General features: G+C 42.2%; 1 protein-coding gene across 2 annotated transcripts in view; it reads left to right on the forward strand.

Annotated features, from left to right (window-relative positions):
- The window catches only part of CTNND2 (catenin delta 2), a 918,117-nt gene that overhangs the window by 646,072 nt on the left and 247,123 nt on the right, over positions 1-24,922 (forward strand). For both annotated transcript variants that reach the window (XM_055308537.1, XM_055308538.1), the window contains exon 10: positions 24,003-24,135. In XM_055308537.1, coding sequence (XP_055164512.1) covers positions 24,003-24,135 — 133 coding nt within the window. The remainder of the gene's footprint in view (positions 1-24,002; positions 24,136-24,922) is intronic.

Genomic DNA, 24,922 nt, shown 5'->3' on the forward strand with positions numbered 1-24,922 from the left:
CACCCCAAGATTGCTAAAACTCATACAGAAATTCGGCAGTTGGCAGGATACAAAGTCAAGGCCCAGAAATCAGTGGCATTTCTATACACTAACAATGAGACTGAAGAAAGAGAAATTGAGGAGTAGTCCCATTTACAATTGCACCCAAAAGCATAAGATACCTAGGAATAAACCTAACCAAAGAGGTAAAGGATCTATACCCTAAAAACTACAAAACACTTCTGAAAGAAATTGAGGAAGACACAAGGAGATGGAAAAATATTCCATGCTCATGGATTGGAAGAATTAATATTAAAATGTCAATGCTACCCAGGGCAATTTACACATTTAATGCAATCCCTATCAAAATATCATGGACTTTCTTCAGAGTTGGAACAAATCATCTTAAGATTTGTGTGGAATCAGAAAAGACCCCGAATAGCCAGGGGAATATTAAAAAAGAAAACCATAGCTGGGGGCATCACAATGCCAGATTTCAGGTTGTACTACAAAGCTGTGGTCATCAAGACAGTGTGGTGCTGGCACAAAAACAGACACCTAGATCAATGGAACAGAATAGAGAACCCAGAAATGGGCCCTTAACTCAATGGTCAGCTAATATTCAACAAAGGAGGAAAGACTATCCACTGGAAAAAAGACAGCCTCTTTAATAAATGGTGCTGGGAAAATTGGACAGCCACGTGCAGAAGAATGAAACTAGACCACTCTCTTACACTATACACAAAGATGAACTAAAAATGGATGAAAGATCTAAATGTGAGACAAGAATCCATCAAAATCCTAGAGGAGAACACAGGCAACACCCTTTTTGAACTTGGCCACAGCAACTTCTTGCAAGATACATCTATGAAGGCAAGAGAAACAAAAGCAAAAATGAATTATTGGGACTCCATCAAGATAAAAAGCTTCTACACAGCAAAGGATACAGTCAACAAAACTAAAAGACAACCTACAGAATGGGAGAAGAAATTTGCAAATGACCTATCAGAGAAAGGGCTAGTATCCAAGATCTATAAAGAACTTATTAAACTCAACAGCAAAGAAACAAACAATCCAATCATGAAATGGGCAAAAGACATGAACAGAAATCTCACAGAGGAAGACATAGACATGGCCAACAAGCACAGGAGAAAATGCTCTGCATCACTTGCCATCAGGGAAATACAAATCAAAACCACAATGAGATACTACCTCACACCAGTGAGAATGGGGAAAATTAACAAGACAAGAAACCACAAATATTGGAGAGGATGTGGAGAAAGGGGAACCCTCTTGCACTGTTGGTGGGAATGTGAATTGGTGCAGCCACTCTGGAAAACTGTGTGGAGGTTCCTCAAAGAGTTAAAAATAGATCTGCCCTATGACCCAGCAATTGCACTGCTGGGGATTTACCCCAAAGATACAGATGCAGTGAAATGCCGGGACACCTGCACCCCGATGTTGATATCAGCAATGTCCACAAGAGCCACACTGTGGAGGGAGCCTCAGTGTCCATCGAAAGATAAATGGATAAAGAAGGTGTGGTCTATATATACGATGGAATATTCCTCAGCCATCAGAAAGGATGAATACCCACCATTTGCTTCAATGTGGATGGAACTGGAGGGTATTATGCTGAGTGAAGTAAGTCAATCGGAGAAGGACAAACATTATATGGTCTCATTCATTTGGGGAATATAAAAAATAGTGAAAGGGAGTAAAGGGGAAAGGAGAGAAAATGAGTGGGAAATAATAGAAGGGGAGACAGAACATGAAGACTCCTAACTCTGGGAAAGGAACTAGGGGTGGTGGAAGGGGAGGAGGGCGGGGGGTGGGGGTGCCTGGGTGACGGGCACTGAGGGGGGCACTTGACAGGATGAGCACTGGGGGATATGCTATATGTTGGCAAATTGATCTCCAATAAAACAATAATAAATTAAAAAAATAAAACTAACCATCACGGAGTCTATAGAAAGGACTCGCTGGTTCATACAGAGGTGATACATGAAGAGCAGGAGAGAGACCCAGAACCTTCCTATTGGCCGATCCTTTGTATGCAGCATGAAATCGGAAGCATAAAAAGGGTAAATGAAAAGATTATAGAGAATGTACAGAATGTTTCTGTTTAAATACACTTTGGTCAAAACTTTACAAAATATCAAAACAGGAATTCTTTCAAATTCGATCTAAAATTCTTGGGGTTTTTAATTATGTTTTTAATTTTCCAAACTTTGGAAGCATGACTGCCCTTTCTCCTCTTCCTTCTTCCTACATTCTCTACCTCAGATGCAGTGACCTGCTCCAAAGCTGAAAAAACAACCTAATGGTCTTTGTAAACTCTTCAATTAAAAGGTGTGTGTGTGTGTGTGTGTGTGTGTGTGCGCGCGTGTGTGCACGCGCGCACGCGGGCATCGGCATATGCAAGTGAAAAGGGCAAAGTGAAACCAAGATTGGGTCACTTTTGTAACATAAGGAATTAGTGATTACCAGATTCCCTTGCCCTGGAGGAGGAAGCGGACCGTGCAAGCCTTTTTTCAGCTTCTTGAAAGGTTTCCTGTGACCTTGAGCGCTTTGCCTCCCCCGATGCCTGAGCAGTCGCTGGTTGTGCAGGGTGGACAAGTGAGTGTGCTCGAGGGCTGCGGGACCAGGTGGCAGCCGCCGTGTTCGTGGGGTAAGGAGAGGAGAGGCCTGCAGCCCCTCTGCTTGGCGCGAACTCGCCACCGGCCGCTCCTGCCGGCTTCCCCGTGGGAAGGGGCTGCGCTGCTCTGACGTCTGGGGCTGCCAGGGGAATCCGTTCAGCCTGCGGGGAGGCCGGCTCCCGCCGCCACCGCTCGTGCGCCCGCGCTCAGAGGGTGGCTCCCGGGGGAGCCTGGGTGCGATGGAGGCGCAGTTGGAGCGTATTCACCGCAGGAATCTAAGGACTCCAAATGCTACACCAGCTCTATTCCTCGATAGAAGAGCGGCTGGCAGGGCCACAGGGGAGTGACGAAGACGGTGAAACACACGAGGAGAGTCATTAATCCAGGGATCCCCCAGCGACCCCGGCCGGAGCACGTGCGCGCCCGCGTGGAGCAGGCTCCGTTCTGTCACGCGGCGGGGAGCGCGGGGAGGCTCAGAGGCCGCAGAGGCCCGGGGGGCGCGGACGCCGCGAGGTCCACCCGCCAGGCTGCCCCGCGGCTCAGGAGCTCCCACCCCGGCCCCACGTGGCCCCCGCGGCCCTGCGGGGTGAAGCACCCCCCCACCCCCCCACCGAGGTGCCCGCAGCACACACAACAGGAGCGGACCCGCACCCTCGCCCTCCACTCCGGCCCTCACGCCCACCTCCAGACCAGAACTGCCTGGAGTTCTGTGAAGGGAACCTCCTCTGCATGTGGCCGCAGGAGCGGCAGGAGGGCGGCAGAGGCCCACGTGGTGTGACCACGGAGAGCCTGCGGCCTTTGCCCCAACAGAAATAGCCCCACACCAGTAGTTTTCAAGGCGGCGATTTTACCCCCCTGGGGATATTCAGCAACATCTGGAGACATCTTTGGTGGTCCCAACTGGAAGAGGATGCTACTGCTGTCCCGTGGTTAGAAGCCAGAGATGTTGCTGAACATCTTAATTTGGGAGGGACCCCCCCCCCCGTGTTTCCAACCAAGAGTCAGCCAAAATGTCCATGGCCCCACGGTTGAGGGTTGAGAAGCCCTGCCTTACTGTGTCTTTCCCCTCTATTTGTTTGTTTGTTTGTTTGTTTGTTCATAGAGACACACAGAGAGAGTCAGAGACACAAGCAGAGGGAGAAACAGGCTCCACGCAGGGAGCCCAACATGGGACTCGATCCCGGATCTCTGGGATCACGCCCTGGACCAAAGGCGGTGCTAAACCGCTGAGCCATCCGGGCTTCCCAGTGTGTCTTTCCCCCCTTAACTCCATCCTCAGCCTCCCAGATGGGAGCTTCTAGGGCCAGTGATCTTACATTATTCACGATGCTTCAGTGACACTCAGTAAATACTCAGTGAACAAGTGAGTGAATGAGTGTGGTGGGGGAGGGATGTAGGCAGGAGAGCAAATGACAATCAAGGTAGCACTTGATTGACACTTGCATATACAGTATGTACTTTCTATCATTGCTATTGTTTTTATTTTTGAGATATTTTTATCTGGGAATGGTTTCATTTGTTCACTGAGTAGCTGACAGTAAATAAGTCCGTGTGCTGTCCACCAGGAGCATTAAAATAAGTTAAGAATGGCATGACTCCTGCTCACCGGAGCTTAGTTCCCTAGCAGGGAAAACCATCATTAACTAATTAAACAGGTAAGTTTAAAATTTCAGTGTGACAAGCGCTACAGATTCTGCTTGCTTGCCACAGAAGCAGCCTGGGAAATGCCCATAGTGCCAAGACCTAGACAGCACTTTCCCCAGAGTGGTGTGCCCCACAGGTGACATCTGAAGTGTCTGTGTTAACATACCACTATCACCTATGGATATTGTCAACTACTTCATCATCAAGAAAGAGCTTTTATGAGTCCTAATTCTCAAGCAGAAGAGCATTTCCCAGCAGATGGGAAATGGCCCACATTAGTGACAGAGGAAGCGACAGCGCCCGATCCATGTAGGGACCCACACACAGTGCAGAGGGAGGAGGCAGGGGCCAGCAGATGGGGTGTCGTCCTGGAGCACAGCTCTGTGAGTGACCGAGTGCAAGGAGAGAGTTTCTAGGAGGTCGGCAAGATGTTCTAGTTTGGCTTAGAAGCATTGCAGCAGTGGTGGTGTGCAGGATAAACTGGGGGTGGTGGCTTCTCCAGCCTAGAGAGAACCCATTAGGAAATATCACAGTTTTCAAAGCAAGAGCTAATGAGTCTGTGGAGCATGGCTCCAGCAATGGGACTGCCATGTCTGACTGCATCCAGCATGGAGAGAGAGACAGACAGAGAGAGAAGCTTAAATACCATTCTTTTATTTGCAGTGTTATTTTTTTCCCAACAACTGTTGAAGAAGCAGTCCCTTATAAATATTTGTGTTCTCCCAAGATAACAGTGCCTGTCCGTCCTTCCCTCCATCAGCATCCTACTAGATTGAGTAACCTTTATGTTCACGGCCACTTTATGGATTTTGCATTTCAGAGAAAATGAGACAGGATTGAATTTTTCTTTATGTTTTAATTTAGTGACTTTAGTTCCAAGAGTCTTTTCCCAAAAAATATTTGATACTTCCACAGCTGTGCAACAAACACAAAAGATGCCAGGATCCAGAGATGCTTCTTTGTCACACGCTTGCCTGCCTAAAGTTCTGGTGGGGTCGTGTGTGAAAGCAGCGAATACAAATTCTCCTTCCTGGAAACGATGTTCTGAAGTGGCAAGAGGCCCAACTGTAGCAGAAAGCATCCTGGGAGTCCTTGCTGTGGTTGGGATGGCACCTTCCCCAGAAATAAGCTTCATTTCAGCCCCTACCCCCATTGTAATTCAGGCCTCTTCCCCCTCTTCTATTTAACCATCAAGGAAGTATTAAGTCACACAATAAGCAGAACTGGAAGTCTCAGATACTGCAGAGACTCAGAGCGCAAATAGGTCAAGGCCTATTTAGAAGAACTCACAGATGACATATCCGTAAGAGGGGATGAATGGAAAGGGTTTAAAACCTATCCGCAAACCTGTAGGTCTGGCATCATCCAACATAAGGAATTTATCAGACTCAACAATCAAAAAACAAATAATCCAGTCAAGAAATGGGCAGAATACAAATTTCAAATGACAGCAGCCACCCAAGCCACTTGACCCCACTCTGTAGAATGAAGACACTCCGCTGAGTTGGCAGTGCTTCTCACCTAAAACAGTGCCTGCTGCAGTTTATCTCTGGACTGTCAAACTGTGCGTAATATTTTAACCACTCATAATTATTTTCGAATTTGCAAAGGGGATACCCTGCTTTTCCTAACTCAGGAAATATTTTATAGATCTTACACGCTGCTCCTTGAAATTAAAAACTAAACAGAACAAAACAAAACTAGACCAGATCTTCTGCTTTCTTATTTTTGTATCTACCTGCATAGACTGAATCTGAATGTTCTCACAGCTTGAAGAGATATGCATTTCCTATGACCTTAGTGGAAGAAAGCCTTCCTTGAGACCTTACCCCTGAGCACAGTTTACACCTCTGATACTTACTCAGAAGTCAAATACTCCCTGGAGAGCACCAGAAAGTGCAAGTGTGCTCACTTCTGTTACGGCAAAGAGGATGGTATTCTTTGCACTATGTATGATTAAATCCCTCCTTCGTGCCCACACAAAATTCACCTTCCTTTACCATCCCTGGGAACCACAGCCATGGATGGGATGGCCTTTGCTTCATTCAACTAGCACAGGGTATGGACTCACTGACACCCAAGGTGACTCTCTGGCTTCCTTTCAACAAACTGAGCAAGTCTCTTAAGTTCCCTGAGCCTCAATCTCCTCATCTATAAAGTAGAATCATGAGCCCTGCCTCACTGAGTCATGGGGAAGAAGACTTAACTGACCACCAATATGTAATGAACAATGGCTAAGGCGTATCATTCAGCATATTAAAGTTGGGTGATTTATGCAAATTTTAAAAATCCAGTCAAGATTTTAGCTTATTAGATTTATACAGGCATCATTTTCTGAATCCACTCAGTGGATGGTGTTTTGCTGATCATCGTGGGGGATTTTGATGGAAAAATACTAAATAGTTTTGGGACAAAGTAATATATTACACCAATATATACAAGTAAATGAATATACTGAGGATATGAAAAGATAAGTGTTTTATGTCAGACTTTGTTTAAAGAAAATATGTTTTTCATTCCAACCAGCAGATTTTGATTTGCATAGCAAATTCCTGTAGAAAACTTTAAGCAGGAGAACACTAAGGTTAGTAGAATAATACAAATTAGGAAACTGTTTTCTCTCTGGAAGGTGTTATTTATTGAACTTCAAGCAGCATAAACCTTTACAGACATAAACCTCCAGACGGCCAATTGTATTTGACATCATAGTCATTAATTGAACGAATCCCATGTGACATTCAAAAGCCTGAGAAGTGCAGAACATAACAAGTTTGGAAGGAATTTGGAGGAATGGGCTGAGTGTGGGACCAAGTAAAATTTAGAGACCAGGTCGTGAAAGAAAGGAAAAGGACTATTTAAGAACTGGTTGAGAGCATTGGTCTTTCCCTGAAAGACCTTTCCTTTTCTGTTCCATCTCCTAATTCTGGGTCCTGGAATCCTTGGAATGAGATTGCCTGAAGGTGTAAATGTACAAAGCATAAGAGAGATGTTTGCTTAAAACAATATCATTGCTTTACAAAAGTTGGTGGCATAAAATGTCTCTGTGTTATTGATAATTTTAAAATTATACGAGTCTCAGTTTAAAGAAAGAAAGTAATTGTCTTTGAAACATAACATCACAGACATGGTGTCAGTCCTAAATTAAATGAATTTTACCTTCTTCTAATGAAATTTCTGAGAGGCATGCATTCTAACTTCTAGTTGTTTGTAAAAATAATAATGAAAAATGTTGGTTAGTGCAGCATCCTGGTTAGGGTGAGTTTCAAAGAGAATCTACCTGAATTTTAACTGTGGCTCCATCACTTGATTGTCTCTGGAATCTTGGGCAAGTTGCTAAAGCTTTCTGTGCCACAGCTGCTGCATCTATAAAATAAGGGCTCTAATGGTACCTCCCTGAGGGGAATGTGGTGAGTATGAAGTGGGTAGGGCACCCAGAGCAGTTGGGGGCACACAGGACTCACTCAGTAAATGGGAGCTCTTAGTATATTGACGTATATACTTGTACAAACAGAAGTCATGTCAGCGCTTATCGTAAAAGCATGTGATATAAAGAGATCATCTCCCTGATTATTAAATCTGTAATTGTGTCTAGAGGTAGTGGATAAAGTATTATATCTATGATCTCTGGTCATTTCAGTGTAAGTAAATCTAGAGTGCCTGTTATGTTCATCTGAGAGCAGAATCTTCAGTTTACTGAACTTGGACTTTTGTGGCTCTCATGTTTCTCATGTGACCTCTTTTCCTGAAGTCCAAGTCCACAGAGCCCAACAAAACCTGGAGAAAAGTCTGGAAATGGGTATGAAGGAGGTCCCTCAAAATCAAGTTCAAGAGTGAAAACCTTAAGAGTAATTTCAGACCCTGAAGGGCATGCTGGATATTATGTTTTCAGTAATGTCATTGCCACCAAAGCAGTACTTTTGTCGTGAGCGTTACATCCCATTGTACTGTACTCTTGCTAAGGCTAAACAGAGAGAGAAAGAGAGAGAGAAGGCAAGTTTAAATGTTGGTATCTTCCCTAAATTCTGTTGTAAGCATTTTTTTAAACAGATAAGGAACCATTAAGGCAAGCTGTGATTTAGGTCTTTAAAAGCCCTAAAGTAATACATTTCAAAACATTTACAAAAGGAGAAACTATTACAAATGAGTAAGAACATTTTCCCAAAAGACAAGTGTTGATGTTCATTGAACTTACCTACTCTGTTGCTTTGTTGAAATTCTGAACTTAAATCTTCCAAGATAAAACTTAGGCCATAGTGATGGGAAGGACCCAGACCATGTCTGAGGTGCCCCAGGATGACATGGCAAACTCAAAGGGGCTCCTCAAAATAGTTGGAGTTTTCCAGAGAAATAAACCATGTGTCGGACACCAAGAGAAGCATGAGCTTGCATTAGTTCAGTTTCAAGATTCAATTGTGTCCTTTTGATGACACCATAATCCTGCAGACCTGGATTTTCAAACATTTCTCTCATAAGATGCAAGCCCCATGTGAACATCAGCTTCGAGAGGAATTGAAGGCTGCTGTGTCTGATTCTGAGGTTGGAGAAGCGCCCCAAAGGTGCTAGCTGGTGAGGACATAGACAGTTCTGAAGTGTTCGGATTTAGCTACTTAATAAGTGGAGAGCTGTAAGGCATTTCTTTTGGCCCAGAGGCACCATGAACAATATATGGAGGACTTTATGAGCCAATATGGTTTGGGAACCCCCACAGTTATATAAAGTCGGGCTCCACCCAGTTTTTGTATCCAGTCCTTCCCACAAAGAAAAAATAAATGTGCTCAACAATTAGATATTAAATTAGTATTTTTAAAGACTCAAGTAATTTGTTTCCTTGTGGCTTCATTTTGCAGCTGTGGATAGAACTTAGAATGTTCTTCTAGTGCATAAAGAAATGCTTAATGAAGAAATCATAATTCTTAATTAGTAAAAAAGATAAAAGAAATGTGTGCTTTTATTATTCACATAAATAAAACTCTACTTATCTGCCTCTTGCTCTTTTTCCAGTAATCAAACATACTCCATCAGCCCTTTCGGCCATCCTGCCTGTTTTAAATTATAAAAGTCTATGGTAGCAATAACAGAAAATATCTTTAAACTCATTGCAAACTTTTCAATTAATTTTCAAATCAATCACAGCCATTCTACAGAGAGTTAGGCAGACGCAGAGGTAATAAAAGCCGAGTCTAAGACTTTATCAATGGTTAGAAATTAAAGGTAATGGGACACTGTTATCTGGAAATGAATACCGTCTTTTTTTTTATGATGGTACTTTAAAAAGAAGCTAATGCATTCAGTTGCACAGATATGGAATCTTCCAGGATAACGATATACAGCTAGCCTGTCTATACTCTTTACCCATGATCTGCAGGGACCACTAATAAATATCCATTAGTGGTTATCTTATTCAAATAAGGGGTAAATGCATACATATACATATATGTATACATATATATCCTTCATATTTTATATTTAGAAAAATCCAGAACAAAAAAAATAAGGTGAAATATGATAAAACGTGGGGTGCTTGGGTGGCTCAGTCAGTTAAGCATCTGCCTTTGGCTCAACGTCCCGGGATCGAGCCCCGCATTGGGCTCCTTGCTCAACGGGAAACCTGCTTCTCCTTCTCCGTCTGCCTGCCACTCCCACTGCTGTATTCTCTCTCTGTCAAATACATAAAATCTTTAAAAGAAAAAAAAAAAGGAAATGCCTGCACATGGAATTCCTTTGCATTTAATGTCTAGTTAGGAGAAATACTTCTGAATGGCCACTTGGACACTGCCTTTCTCATTTTCTAGTATGAAGACTATGCCAAATGTTCATAACTTCTTTATGCTTCCTTGAAGGGCAAATTGAAATAGTCCTTGATAGGTATGTTGGGGTTGTTTTTGACATAGACACTAGTGACTGTTCAGATTTGTTTGCCTTTTTTCCCTTCTTGAGCAGCTAAACAGCAACGATATCCAAAAGCTTTCTTCCCATTTCTGATGCATTTCAGGAGCAACAGCAACAGAAAACTGCCAAGAGATGTAACCCACGAAGTCATTCATCAGTACTTACATTCGAATGTCAGACTTGCTGTCTTTAAGATTTTAAAATAACCAGCCAAGTATACAGAAGAAAAAAATAGAGGTAGACAGAATGTGACCTAATGGGAACAAAGCAACTGGCTCCATCTCTTTTCTTCTCACTTGTGGTTCTGATGTCACGTCGACAGGGTTTAACAATACCACTTTAACCCCCACAAAGCCACTTCTCCAGAGGCGGAAAGGAATGTTGACCTCTGGTACCTTCCCTTCCCTTTCTGAGACCCGCTGGGTCTCCTAACTGGGCAGCCCAGACCTGGTGGCCAAGAAAGAGGTGGTGCCCCAGCTCCTGGCAACCAGGACCTGGCTGGGCATCCACAACTGGTCTTGGTGTGCTTTGGAGCATGAACAATTTCATAAAACATCAGCATCACACAAGGCTGCTCTGACAAGAATGGATTGAGACAAAATCAAAACCCTCTCCGTAGTCCTGTCTGAACACAGACAAAACATGAACACTGTCCAAATCACAAAACTGATGTAAACAACCACATGTCCAGGCTGAGATGGACGCCTGCTCAGTTTGAGCCTTGCTTTAGTCTCCCCTCCCGTATCCTTAAGAATCTGGAAGATAACTGAGTCACATCCTGCCAGCAGCCAATCCAGAACCAGGCTCTGACCCCAAAGTGCCTAACACAAGCACAGTATCTGCTCTAACAGCATCTTATTGAAATACCCTGCAGTTCCAGGGTGGTGGTTCTTTCTTGTTGTTAGGAACAGTAAGACCAATTTTGTTCAACCCCAGGTATTATCTTGATAATCTTGGTGGGACTGCCTTGATAAAGTTTTTAAAGTTTACCTTTCCTGAGACACCTACCTGGCTCAATCAGTAGACATGCGACTCTTGATCTTGAGACTATGAGTTTGAGCCCCACATTGGGTGCAGAGATTACTTTTTAAAAAGCAAATAAAATTTTAAAATTAACAAAGGAAGTTTACCCTTCCTGAATTCCATCCCCTTACACCACATGACTCTATGTTTATCAGGAAGCATAAGACCATTAGAGTAAGTGTTTATTTCCTTCTCAAATAGCATGCTTTCTCTATTAGGTAGTTCTACTCCCACAATATTGCCCACTACAATTCAGAGGCAAAAAATCAAGGTTTGGAACTAGAGTCTGTGTGCTTTGTAGAGCAGTCCGATGGAGGAGATATCTTAGCTAAATGTCACTTTGAGTAGGCTTCAAACCTTCATAATTGACCACCAGGTTCCATGCACCTTGTTCAAGTCACTAAATAGTCTGACCTGAATTTCCGAGTCTATGCAATAAGCATGGGAAATTCTAGTTAAAGTCCCCTCCAGTTCTAAAATGTAAAGAAGAGCAAATACAAATGCATATGTAAACATTCTGGAAATTATAAGACATTATTATGATTTTTCATGATAGTATAATTATTTAATAAAAGTTAGTAATAATAATTTCTGTCATCCAGGACACCTGGGTGGCTCAGTGGTTGAGCACCTGCCTTTGGCTCAGGGTGTGACCCCAGAGTCCCGGGATCAAGTCCTGCATCAGGCTCCCTGCATGGAGCCTGTTTCTCCCTCTGCCTGTGTCTCTGCCTTTCTCTCTCTGTGTGTCTCTCATGAATAAAAAAATAAAATCTTTTAAAAAAAAGATTCTGTCATCCTTTGAAGTGATTTGAATCTAGCACTATTTGGATAGTGGAAAAAGCCAACTAGATGGACTTTAAATGCAACTCTGGCCTTTTCTTTTCCCTAGCTAAAAGGAAAGGAGGAACCCTAGGCAGGCCCCACAGTGTGGGGCTTGATCTCACAACCAGCACAGAGCACAGTGTGGGGCTTGATCTCACAGTGTGGGGCAGATCTCACAGTGTGGGACTTGATCTCACAACCCTGAGATCATGATTTGAGCCAAAATCAAAAATTGGACACTTAAATGACTGAGCCTCCCACACGCCCCAGTTCTGGCATTTTTCTGAATAATATCTTTTATTTGGTTAATGGTCATTGCTTATTTAGAATGTGTCTTCTCTGCTAAAGTATAAGCAGTTTGAGCTCAGGACTCAATACTCATGTCCCCAGGACCTGGAACTTTTCTTGATTCATAAAGAGCCTTCTCAAATACCCCTGGAAGGAGACAATGTATGGGTGCTATTTTCAGATGATTTGTTACTTCACTTAAAGAACATATTCAAACATATTTTTCACTTGATACCTCTTGTGGACCAAATTTTGTTAGATTCTATTAAGATTTTCTTTAAAGGAAGTATATCTGTTCAGAGTTATCTGAAATAAATTGAGTTGTCAATCTTTGGAGAACTAAAATGAGGTGACAAAAATAAAATTGTATGTGTGAAACATGCTACCAATATTTGCAGGACCAAAATCAACCATAGATACCAACCCTGGATTCTGCTTAGTCATTAACCCTCAAGTATGTACTGACAGCGTTCTTTCTAAAGACCCCGAGACTGGTGCAATGGGACAGTTTCTCTCTCCGGAAACCCGAGCCTAGCATGCAGTCTTTGGAGATGGTGTTCTTACTTTTAGAATGTAATTATAAAAGCCATGTAATTATGGCTTTTATCAAAAGCTCAGAAGTTTTCATGAAAAGAACCATTAAAAGGTCTTTTTTAAAGATTTTTTTTTTCCAGGCAGCCCGGGTGGCTCAGTGGTTTAGTGCCGCTTTCGGCCCAGGGTGTGATCCTGGAGACCCAGGATTGAGTCCCACGTCGGGCTCCCTGCATGGAGCCTGCTTCTCCCTCTGCCTGTGTCTCTGCTCTCTCCCCCTCTCTCTCTCTCTCTCTCTCTCTCTCTCTCTCTCTCTCTGTTTCTAATGAATAATAAATAAGATAAAAAAAAGATTTTTTTTTCACAGAGAACTGTCAGATGATATCATTACCTAATTTATAAGAAAGCATGATCCATTCTATAATTTATACACAGATATCTCTAGGCCATTTTAAATTATATTTAATATTAAGTTTCCTTTAATACATATGATAAAACTTTTTGAGGATGATCAAGGCCTTTGTAGCTTTTTCTCAAATTCCTAATCTAATCATGAGGCAAAATCCTGATCTCTGCCGATATTAACAAAGTAAAAACTGTTGCTCTGGCATCCTAGAATCAACTCGCTCCCCACCTGGATCATAAGTGTCAAATCCTTCCCTTTGTTCCCACTGGAGCTTCACAGGTCCAAGGTGATTTTTCTAAGCAGCATCATGGCCTGTTAATTTCAAAATGGGTACATAGGCATAGAATATAAACATTTTCCATAAAGTCATTATGGCTTACAAGGAAAAGTTTATGGGTACTAATTTGTCCTTTGTTCCCTTGGGCTACTACCACCAAACAGCCTGTTAGAATTTCCAGGACAACTAAAGGCTTATATGTATGAAGTTGGTTTTTCATTGTGGAACATTGAAAAAGTCTAGTTGTACTAACAGATTAAAAAAATGAAATTTAAAATTTATTGATACTGAATAGGTATCACAGTATAATTGATAATATTCTTTGCAATCTAATGGAATATTTAGGCCCTTAATAGAAGCAGAAATTCGCTGGTACTTAAAAATACATGAGATTTAAAATAATAAATAATAGCAAAATAAATAAATTTTGCTAATCGTTTTTTGTTGCTTTTCATCCTTGGTCCCTGTCAACTGAACTCTGAGAAAAAGCCCATTCCTTGGCTGAGGTTTATTTAAGGCACCCAGGACCTATAATAGTTGGAAAATGAGCAGTTTTCTCATTATTTTACTGTTTCTGTGTCTCTACTTCAGCAGCCAGCAGAAAACTTACTAGTTGAAATTGGTCATCCTTATTCTGAAATAATACCTGCCAGTTCCCCAAAGTGGGTCCTAGCCTGGCCAGTCCACCTGATTGTCCCCAGGCAGGGTGTGATGGATGAGGCAACAGGAGTCACCAGTTAATGTGAGCACTGGTGGAAAAAGGGCAGATGAGAGCCATCCACTGGACATCTCTTGCCCTCACATTCTCTATGCCACCCATCTGGACACGCTGCTGTCTCTGCCTCCAGCATGCATCCAGGCTCCCTCCACTGCTCAGCACCATCACCCTCGCCAGGATCCCTGCAGAAGCCACTGCCCTGTCTTGCCCCCTCGAGTCTGTTCTCAACCCTGCAGCCAGAGGGACCTTTTATGAACTCCTCTTCATCAGGGTATAATTTATATACAATAAACTTGCCATTTTTTTAGGCCTGTAGTTTCCGAGTGTTGACAGATGTATACAGCTGTGTGACCACTGTCAAAGTGATCCTCTAAAAATGTGAATCATCACAATGTTCAGTGATGCCCATGTCTCTCAGAACAGAAGCCAAAGGCCTGCCATGACTGACAAATCCTGTGATATCTGGGCCCATACTGCTTCTCTCAGCATAGCTCCAGGACCCACTCCACTTCATTCACTGGCCTTCTCACCTCTTGTCTGACATGCCACGCATATTCTTGCCCTAGGGTCTTTTCACCGTTCTCCCTTTCTGGAACAGTCCTTTCACCTACCACCACATCCAAGTCCATAGTCCAGGTCTATGCTCCAGGGTCACCTTCTCAGAGAGGTATTCCACAGCTACAATATTTACACTAATAACCCCCAGCATAGCGTGTGGGTTGTAGGGCAGGCACAAGCACAGGTATACTGCTATTGCCTATGTCTGCTTCATTTTTCCTGTTACACTTGTATTAGTTTCCTGTGGCTGCTGTAACAAAATACAACAAACAAGGTAGCTTAAAACAACAGAAATTTATTCTCTAACAGTTAAGGAGATCAGAAGTCAAGTCCAGGTGTCTGCAGAGTTGGCTCCTTCCAGAAGCTCTGAAGGAGAAAATGTTCATGTCTCCTTGCTTCCCGTGGCTACAGTCAACCCTTGGCACCTGCTGGCTTGTAGCCACATCACTCCAGTCCCTACCTCTGTCTGCACATCACTTTCTTCTCCCTTTGTCTTTATGTATCTTATAAGGACCCTGTCATTGGATTTAGGGCCCATTCTCAATCCAGTAAGATATCACCTTGATCCTTAATTACATCTATAAAGACCGTAAAGTTACATTCTGGGGTTCCAAGTGGACATAAATTTTTGAGGGAACATGATTCAACCCAGTACACACTTAACACTATCTGACAAATAATATATCTTGCTCTTTTAATAGTGAATTGCCAATCACAATTAGAAGGTAGTTCTCCAAGGGCAGGAACTTTCGCTGTGTTCAGTACTGAATCTCCAATGACTAGATACGCAATGTCCACTCAGAGAACATTGGCTATAGAAGTGAGTAGTTTGTTGCTGAATCCTTGGGCAAAGCAGGAAGCCAGGCAGCCTGCAGGAAGTGAAGGCTGCTTGGCCTTCCTGAAATAAGCTGCAGGTCAGAGAGGTGTCAATTTCAAATAGATAACCAAGAGGTGATTGGTAAGTCAGAGTCAATCGGTAGATGAGTGGACTTGAGAATCAGCAATCACAGGGAGGACTCCCAGAGGCAGGAATTGGAGGTGGTCCCTCTTGGGATAATCCAAGCAGCTCTCTTCACCTTCCTGGAGTCTCTCCAGAGGGGTGGTCAGCTTAAAAAGGCCATATCTGCATCTGTTTCCTGCGGCTGCTATAACAAAGTAACACAAAGTTGATGATTTACAGTGACACACATTCATCCTGAAGGCCCGAAGTCTGAAATCAGCTTCACTGGTCTACAATCAGTGTGTTAGTTGGGCCATGCTGCCTCCAGAGGTCCTAGGGGAAGATCCTTGTCCTTGCCTTTTCCAGCTCCTAAAATTACTGCGTTCCTTACATATCTTGGCTCATGGCTCCTTCCTCTATCATCAAAGACAGCAATGTAACATCTTATTTCAGAGATGTGCTGCCTTTTTATTCTATGCAAAGTCCATGCTGCCAAATAAGGTAATGTTCACAGGTTCCAGGGATTAAAACCTGGACCTGGGACACCTGGGTGGCTCAGTGGTGGAGCATCTGTCTTTGGCTCAGGACATAATCCTGAGGTCCTGGGATCGAGTCCCGCATTGGACTCCCTGCATGGAGCCTGCTTCTCCCTCTGCCTGTGTCTCTGCCTCTCTCTGTGTCTCTCATGAATAAATAAATAAAATCTAAAAAAAAAAAAAAAAAAAAAAGAGAGAGAAGAAAAACCCTGGATACCTTTGGGGCCTTTTTCAGCCTACCAACGCATCCTAACCAGAGAGCAGCCACAGATATTGGGACAAGTCCCAGATTCTCCTTCCCAGTGCAGGAAGTGGTTGGATTCTGTTCTTTGACTTAACTAACAAGAATAACCCTGTCCCCTCAATTTCTCTGTTGATGGCAGGGCTACTCATAAGGAAAGAATCAAATTTAAAACAAGCAAGTATGGTGACCTTTAAGCTCATAACATTTTAATTCTCTCTTTTTTTGTACTTGATTTTTCATTTGTCTTATCATATCGTCATAGATGATTTGTGTGAGTTGCCTCAATATTTTGTGAAAAGAGAGGATGTAATTTGTCATGCAGATTTTAAATAAAAAGAGGATCATCTCCAGGAGGGAGGAGCTGGCTGGGTGGTCGCTGAGGGCATCTGGTCCCTTTGAGCTGCATGCATCTACAAGCTGCACTATGGCTGCTCCATCAGGAGACAAGTCGAGAATCATGGTTGAATGAATTAATGTTTATGATGCAGTTTTGGGAATTATGTTTTCCCCAAATGTAAAGTGTGGAGAGAGCCGTTTCTTCCTAAAAACTGAAACGATTGAGCTTGTTTTCTAAACAGTCATAATTCCAGTGCTGCTGCTTATATAAAAGCAAAGATATGGTGTTTAAATGTGATAAATCACGTAGGGCAGCTTTTGATTTTGGCTAGGAAATATCCAGGAATGAGGATGAAGACATCAATGCTTCCATGTGTTTCTCATTGGATAAGATCTCATTCATCAGGAATTAAAATATCTCCATTTTGTCATAAAATTTTCTCCCCATCCAGTGTTCTTATGTGCACCACCTCCGCACCCCAACCTTATCAACAAAACCAAATCAGAAACAAAACAGCTCACCCCTTGGCTCTGGATGCAAAAGTTAAAGCCAGTATGGTCTTTAGTTCAAAAGTTTACGACTTTTTAAATGGTGGTGATTTCCATATCTTTAAGTGATGTCCATACAGCCCTGACCCAGTGGAAATTATCAAGGCTGTAGTCAAAGTGAGCCATGTCCCTCCAACATAAAAAATCAAAGTGAGCAATGACATGAAGCTTCGTTAAAAATCAGATCTTAAATTCTCAGACTCTGGTTGTCCTGGGGCTCTTTACAACGCGGAAGTAAACTCAATAAAATGTTGTGACAGCGCCATCAACCCTGTGGTTTCTGTGCCAGCATAACGTAGGAACGGATCTCAAACTGTTTGCTATTTAGCTCTGAGCTGAGCGCTAGCAATTTTAACAACTCAGATAGTCCATATAAGAATGAGGATTTTGTCACAATATTGTTGGTCTGTGTGACAAGTTTTAATGGAGAAAAGGTTACATTTGCATATTCTCCAGTTCCATTAACATTTCTAAAGTGAAGCCCAGTAACAAACGAAAGAGTTATGAGTTCACTCTGGCAGAAAGTGGTAGATGGTTCTTATTTCTTGTTCTTCTCTTCTTCATCTAGTTATATTTACTACTGGACATTTCTCAAGGGTCCACACTGCGTACCTGACATGGCTCTAAGGGGCTCATATATATTATTTCTGATCATCCTACCAATACTCTAAGGTAGGAATTATTCTCTCATTATGAAAGATGGACTCAATGAACATTTACTCAAAACAAAGAACATGCCACCCTGGAGAGATTCAACAGCAAACCAGACAGAGAGAGGAGGAGCCCAAGGCCGCAGAAATAGTTCGTGGTGGAGCAGGATTGGAACCAACTCTGACTGCATCCAAAGAACTTTAGCCCACCAGGTGCTCTGCTGCTAGAGGGAGATGGGGGGCAAAAAAATGGGCACGTTTTCATTAACAGTTTTTACTACAAGCTAAAGGAGTGTCTGTCTTTACACTTAGGTTCTTTCAAGAAAGTATCACATCCAATATCAATAAACACATCAGTAAAGGGTTATTTTTTAATTAAATGGCATTATATAAATTTTTAAAATACAGACATATATCCTTGAGAGCAATCATAGGGTAACAATCTCTAGAATATACCCAGCTCTTAATACTTCACCAACCGCTTTCACATTTATTATTTCATGTATCATTTAAGAGCATATCCCGTGAAACAGGTGGTATTGTTCGCCGTATTAGATCCATGGAAACCAAGATCAGCAAACACTGACGGGCTATCCTGTATTTATTTACAGACTAGAAGGGAGACAGCCAGATGTTCAAGTTCTAAACACTTTTCCAATTAATTCTGACACCAAATCCTGTGTCCATTCTGCTAAAATAATCAAGGAATAAAAGATTTTTAATATGCTTACTCAACACAAGTGATCAGATACAGTTCATGTTTAGCCTAATATTTCTCAACCCAGCTCTAATGACAGTTTGGGGACAGACAGCTCTTTGTTGTAGAGGGAGGAGTTCCTATGCCTTGTAGGATGTTGAGCAGTACTCCTGGCCTCTACCCACTGGATGCCATGAGCATCTTCCAATTGTGACAACCAAAAATGTCTTGGGCACTGCCAAATGTCCCCTGTGGACACTGGTTTAAACATATTTATTTTTAAGACATTGTCTAAAAAAATCTCTCCTTTAGACATTATTTCAAGGCAATGATTACAGCAGGCAACATCGTTATATGGTTAAATTTCTCTATTTGAAAGCAGACAGCTAGAGTTTTATTCTGGCTCTACCACTTACGTTCGTACCATCTGTAAGTCAAATTTCCTCCTCTGTGAAATGAAAATAAACCACATAAGGCTACTTAAGGATTAAAGAGTTAAAGTGTGTGAACAGGGAACCATGGCAACTGACTTTTAGTGTGCTCACATTATTACTTAAGGTTGTTTTTCTGGCTGTTCTGTAAGCCTAAATAAATCTAAATTTCTTTAGATTTCTTTTTCATAATACTGACTATAAACTAGAACCAGAATTTTTGTATTGAATGAAAGGCCTTCATGATCTCATCTCAAACTTAGTTTCCAGTCCTGTCTCCACCATCCCTGCCCTTCTCAGCCAGCACTCCTCCCCACAGCCTGTTTCTTAGCCCAACTCCAGCTAGGCTGAGCATGTACCTTTCCCAAATCTGCCAACCCCTCTGTGACGTCATGTCTCTACCCATGCTTTTCTTTCATTGGTATTTGTCTTTTCCAGAACTTCTTTGTCTTGTGAACCATTCCTTCTCCTTAAGGATTAAGACCTTATGTGAAGAAACTATATCATGTACCAAATTCTGGCCCAAATGAGATGGACATTTTATTTCTTCTGGGCCTCTAGTTCTTTCTCTGGAGTCTATCTCCATGGGCAAGAAAAAATCCAGACTATCTCATCTAAGTGAAACCAAACCATTTTAGAAAAAGATATAAATCATTCCTCCAAACTTTTGCTGGATGTGGCGGGAGGGGTGGGGGGAGGGATGCTCCTTCAGCATCTCTCTTGTGAAATTGAGGAGAGCATTTGAAAACATTAGTCTCCTGTTGAACAGCACCTGCTGCCTTGGCTGAGGCTGGGGAATTCCAGTTAGAAGAAACCAGAAGCAAACTCCCTTGGATGCACAATCCACTCCAGCCCGATTCCTGGAAAAAGCTGGTTTAGGCTGGGAGACATCAAGTTATTTTATTTTTTTTTTTTAATTTTTATTTATTTATGATAGTCACAGAGAGAGAGAGAGAGGCAGAGACATAGGCAGAGGGAGAAGCAGGCTCCACGCACCGGGAGCCCGATGTGGGATTCGATCCCGGGTCTCCAGGATCGCGCCCTGGGCCAAAGGCAGGCGCCAAACCGCTGCGCCACCCAGGGATCCCCATCAAGTTATTTTAAACACGAACTCACGGTTGTCTTCAGTTTTACCTGGCTTTCTAACCTCTCTCCCCCCTTTCTCCCAGGACCCCACTTTCACATGTTCTTACTGAACCAGTTGAAGTTCAGGACACAGCAGCTCCAGGAATTTCTTCACACTATGGGAAAAATCATTTGTTCCAATGGAGTTTACAACAGAGAGAGTATGGGGGAGAGGGGTGGGAGAACAATTAATACTAATAAAAGCAATGGAAGAAAAATTTCAGACAGTTATAAGTATTGTGGATAAAGTAGGGCAGTGGGTAAGATGACTCAAGGGGTCAGGCTTGTTTGACTAGAAACTTCCAGGAGATGTCCTCCAAGACTTTATACGTGATACATACATGAACTGAGACCTGATAAAGACAAAAGGGCACCATGAAAAGACCTGAGGGAAAAGCCTCCTCAAAAGTACCAGGACCTTGAGATGAGAAGAGGAGTACCATTTTCAATAGGAAGGATGCAGTTCACAGAGGTTGGCGCAGGAAGCTCAGAAAGAGACAAGAGTCCTCTGTGTAGGGCCTCCCAAGCCCAGTGGAGGAGTTGGCTGTTTTCCTAAGTGCAGTGGAAAGCTATTGGAGGCTTTAAACCACAGAGTTATGAGATTGATGCATAGAAAAGACTGGTCATGACAGCAGCATGCAGAATGATTCTCTGTGTATGTGTGTGTGGGGGGGTGTCTAGATGTTTCAGAGAAGAAGAGAGCATTCCAGAATGACCAATTTGCCAGAGAAACAACCTCAGTAGAACTGAGGAAACACTCTTCCTGACAAGATGCTTTCTTCACTCATTCCTTCATGCCTTCATTCTTTCAAAGCACATTTATGTAGTGTTCATTATGTACCAGGGGTATTGTACACTCTAGTTAACAAACATGACCGGAAGAGTTGTGGCTCTGGCCTCACAGAACCACAACTACCACAGTATGGAAAGGGAGAGAGTGATGGGTCACAGTCCACAACACAATGAGGCACTACCACTAGGCATTGCATGGATGCGACTCACAGAGGGCTTTGCTGAGGAAATCACAAAGAACCGGAAGCCCTGCATTTGAGTGAGAGGCCACTGGGCCAGGACCATTCCAGGTAGCAGGAGCAGAGGTGGGAGAGAGCACTGCCCAGCTGTCAGCCAGTGTGGCCAGGGCAGGGAACCCAGGGAGGCAGTGGGACATGTCTCCCAGGATGGCAAGGTGGAAGATGGCAGATCCAGCAAAGCCTAGCGGGCCATGGAGATATCCTGGTCTTTATGCCAAAGAGAGTAGGAACCACTGAAGGGTTTTAAGCAGGGAAGTGGCACAATTAGGTTTGTGTTTGTGCCCATTTAGATGCCTTAGGGAGGAAGAAGGGTGAGCGGAAGGAAGGTGACTGGCTTGGTAAGCTGAATAAGAGGTGAGAAATAGGTCTGGGAAAAGAATAATGGGGTAGAGGGGATGCCTGGGATTCCAGAGGTTTCAGGGGGAGGCTGACGACAGTCTTTCTTTTTACCAAGAGTGAAGAGCTTAGACCCCTCCTGGAATTATGATTCCTTAGAAAGTGCATCTGTTCTGAGTTTGGGCTGTATGTGTACATGCACGCATGCATGTGCATGTGTATACATCCACCCACACAAATGAACTCATGTGTCTGCATGTGTGCAGAGTCCCTAAGACTGTTCCCCTAGAGCTCTTATTCAAGAGATGCTATTAATATATGCCATTTAAGCCTAGTAGAGCAGTTACCATCTGGTTAATAAAATAGGCTGAAATGAATTCTTTACTAATCACTTTCCAATAGCACAGGCTCACCTGAATTCATCTTAGGCATCCAGTGTCTATATGACATTGCTGATGTTAATTTATAGATATTCTATAGATTTTTATTTCATTTGAACAAAGAATAGAGCTTTAGTTGGCTCCTATTATAAGCAGAGGGACCGTGATATCTTGATGTTGCAGAGGTGGGTTTTTTTTTTTAAGATTTTATTTATTTATTCATGAGAGACGAGAGAGAGAGAGAGAGAGAAAGAGAGAGAGAAAGAGGTAGAGAGAGAGGGAGGCAGAGACACAGGCAGAGGGAGAAGTAGGCTCCATGCAGGGAGCCCAACGCGGGACTCAATCCTGGGTCTCCAGGATCAGGTCCTGAGCTGAAGGCGGCACTAAACCGCTGAGCCACTCGGGCTGCCCCTGCAGAGGTGGTTTAGAATCATGCAAAAGAAGGAAATTAAACAAAAAAGAAAAAAGCTTTCTGTGTTTCAATCCATAATTGTTTTTCACTTTGATCACATAGCCAAAATATTTCAATAGTTTGCCCACTCAGTAATCACAGATATTTTGACATAGATGTATTACTATACCTTATGTCCTTTTTGAGGATATGTGTGGCTGTCTCAAATGTTATGTAAGTGTATTAAATACTAAATGCACATTAAATCGAATGCTTTATCTTTCCAATAAAAACTGAGCCAATTCAAAAAGGAGTCTTATTGCATATTGTCTTCAGAGCCCGTAAAGGGCATGCTAACACATTTCAAGGTTTGCTTGACAAGCTCTACTAGTTGTGATAAAGGGAAGATAAAGAGAACAGGTTAAAATCTATGAGGACACTTTTAACCTTTGTCTGTTCCTCCCCTGCCCCATTTTTCATGACTCTTCTTCTCAGATGACAGCACTGACCCGGCATCAACAGGATGTATGCTTTCGAGTTGTTTCTTCAGGAGTAGAGTGGTTATTGTAAAGCCATCTCATTTCTCTTCCACCCTATCCGTTGGATAAATAGTACCCTTTTGTGGCATGTGGGGTCAGGTTTTTATCTGTGGTCTCAGAGGTTGCTGTTTTATTTCTCTGTTAAAAATTGGTTCCCTGCTACAGGAATAGAATCCACACAGTTGGCCCTGTTAGCTGCATGTTCTAGCTGGTTGAGCTGATTGATTTCATAAAACAATACTCATTTGCATAACAGTACAATCAATCTTGTGTTTTAGGATAGACTTAAATGTCTCAGAGCATATTTGTTAAAATTAATTAAACAGCCAGCTTTTTGGAGTAGTTCAAATATGTAAAGGGGAATACAAGAGAAGAACATACAGTGCAAAAAAATGATTATTAAAGTTGTATGAATAAACCTAACTCTTTAACTTCCATTATAAAGTCTTCTTGTGACTCTACCCTAGCCCCCAGAAAATCATTCCGGGAATCTGTTTCTTTTTAAGGAAGATATTATGATAACAGCAGCAACAGTACTAATTATAAAAAGTATAAAGATGGCGTTGAGTGCTATCACAACGATTTGGATTGGACCCATTCAGTTATATTTTCTCTGGTCTGATAATTTAGCTAAACACTGTACCTGAATCAGACCACTGAAATAATATATTTGAAACCCAACAACAACAACAAAAAGAAACCCAACATGACCTTATAAATTTAAGCCCAAATCGAAAATGTATATATTAATAAAATCATGTGACACCTTAAGTCATTTTTTAGTAATCTTCATAAACATGTCACTTCAGTTGACATATTTAAGATTTTACATATATATATGTTCTGCATATGATACATATGTGTATGCACATATACACTTCCAAGCCATCCTTTCCAGTTCTTTGCAGTGGATATGTGTGTAAGAAGAGCAGAACCATCATTTGTAAAGTATACTCTTAAGTGCATTTCGTAAATGGGTTAACTGTGTGTTAACACTGTGGTAGGATTTCTCTCTCATGTTCTCCTGCCTTCCTCTTGTTCAGAGAATTTGGATGGAGAGACCCGGAACTGCCTGAGGTGATTCAGATGCTCCAACACCAGTTTCCCTCCGTCCAGTCTAATGCTGCAGCCTACTTACAACACCTCTGTTTTGGAGACAATAAAATTAAAGCTGAGGTAAGCACTACTTGGATTCTGAAATGCCTGGTTGGCAGATTCATCATGATCAGGGTCTATAGAGCAGTGTTGAAAGGAGAAAGAAATACAAAAACTCAAGGTATGTTTCCAAAGTTTCGATCCATATTTAAGACTGAAATGGCACTTTTTCTCTAATTAGTTGGCATGCGTGTGCATACAACTGTTGTATGTCGTATGTTGTATGTTGAATGCTAGGAGTACATGACCAAAGGTACCTGCTCATATTAAGAGGGGCAAGATGGTCAAATGCTACACTTTTCATGTGATTTGCCTTCCTCCCAATTTTATCTCTGGAGTTATCTCTGCCTCAATGTCTTTGAGAAATACAAAGCATCTTCCTTTACAAGATTACTACAATCAATCTACGGTATTATCTCTCCTTCCTGGAAATCTCACGAATAGGATGAGAACTTTAGGCAATAAACAAACTTTATGTTAGAATCAAGAGGTTTGAGCCATTTACAAAATTACTAGTGAATAATATGGATATACACAGTCCATGAAAGAGCATATTGTCTGTGTCCGTTATGTAAACAATTGTTAGTGTGCTTTGTGTGCTTGGAATATTTTGTATATACATTTTGTTGTGTGATATTTCTGGAAGAGCACAGTGGTCAGCACAGCTAACTCTGATTTCTTTAGACAGGGGACAAGTATTTGAGTATAATCTGCTGAGTAATCACATTTTTTAAAAAGATGTGACAAGCTATAAAGAGTCATCTCCATAGCATGGAAGCAATTTTGAGGATGAGTTGAAATTAGTTTA

Source organism: Nyctereutes procyonoides, unplaced genomic scaffold (assembly GCF_905146905.1).
Source record: "Nyctereutes procyonoides isolate TBG_1078 unplaced genomic scaffold, NYPRO_anot_genome, whole genome shotgun sequence".
Lineage (NCBI taxonomy): Eukaryota > Metazoa > Chordata > Mammalia > Carnivora > Canidae > Nyctereutes > Nyctereutes procyonoides.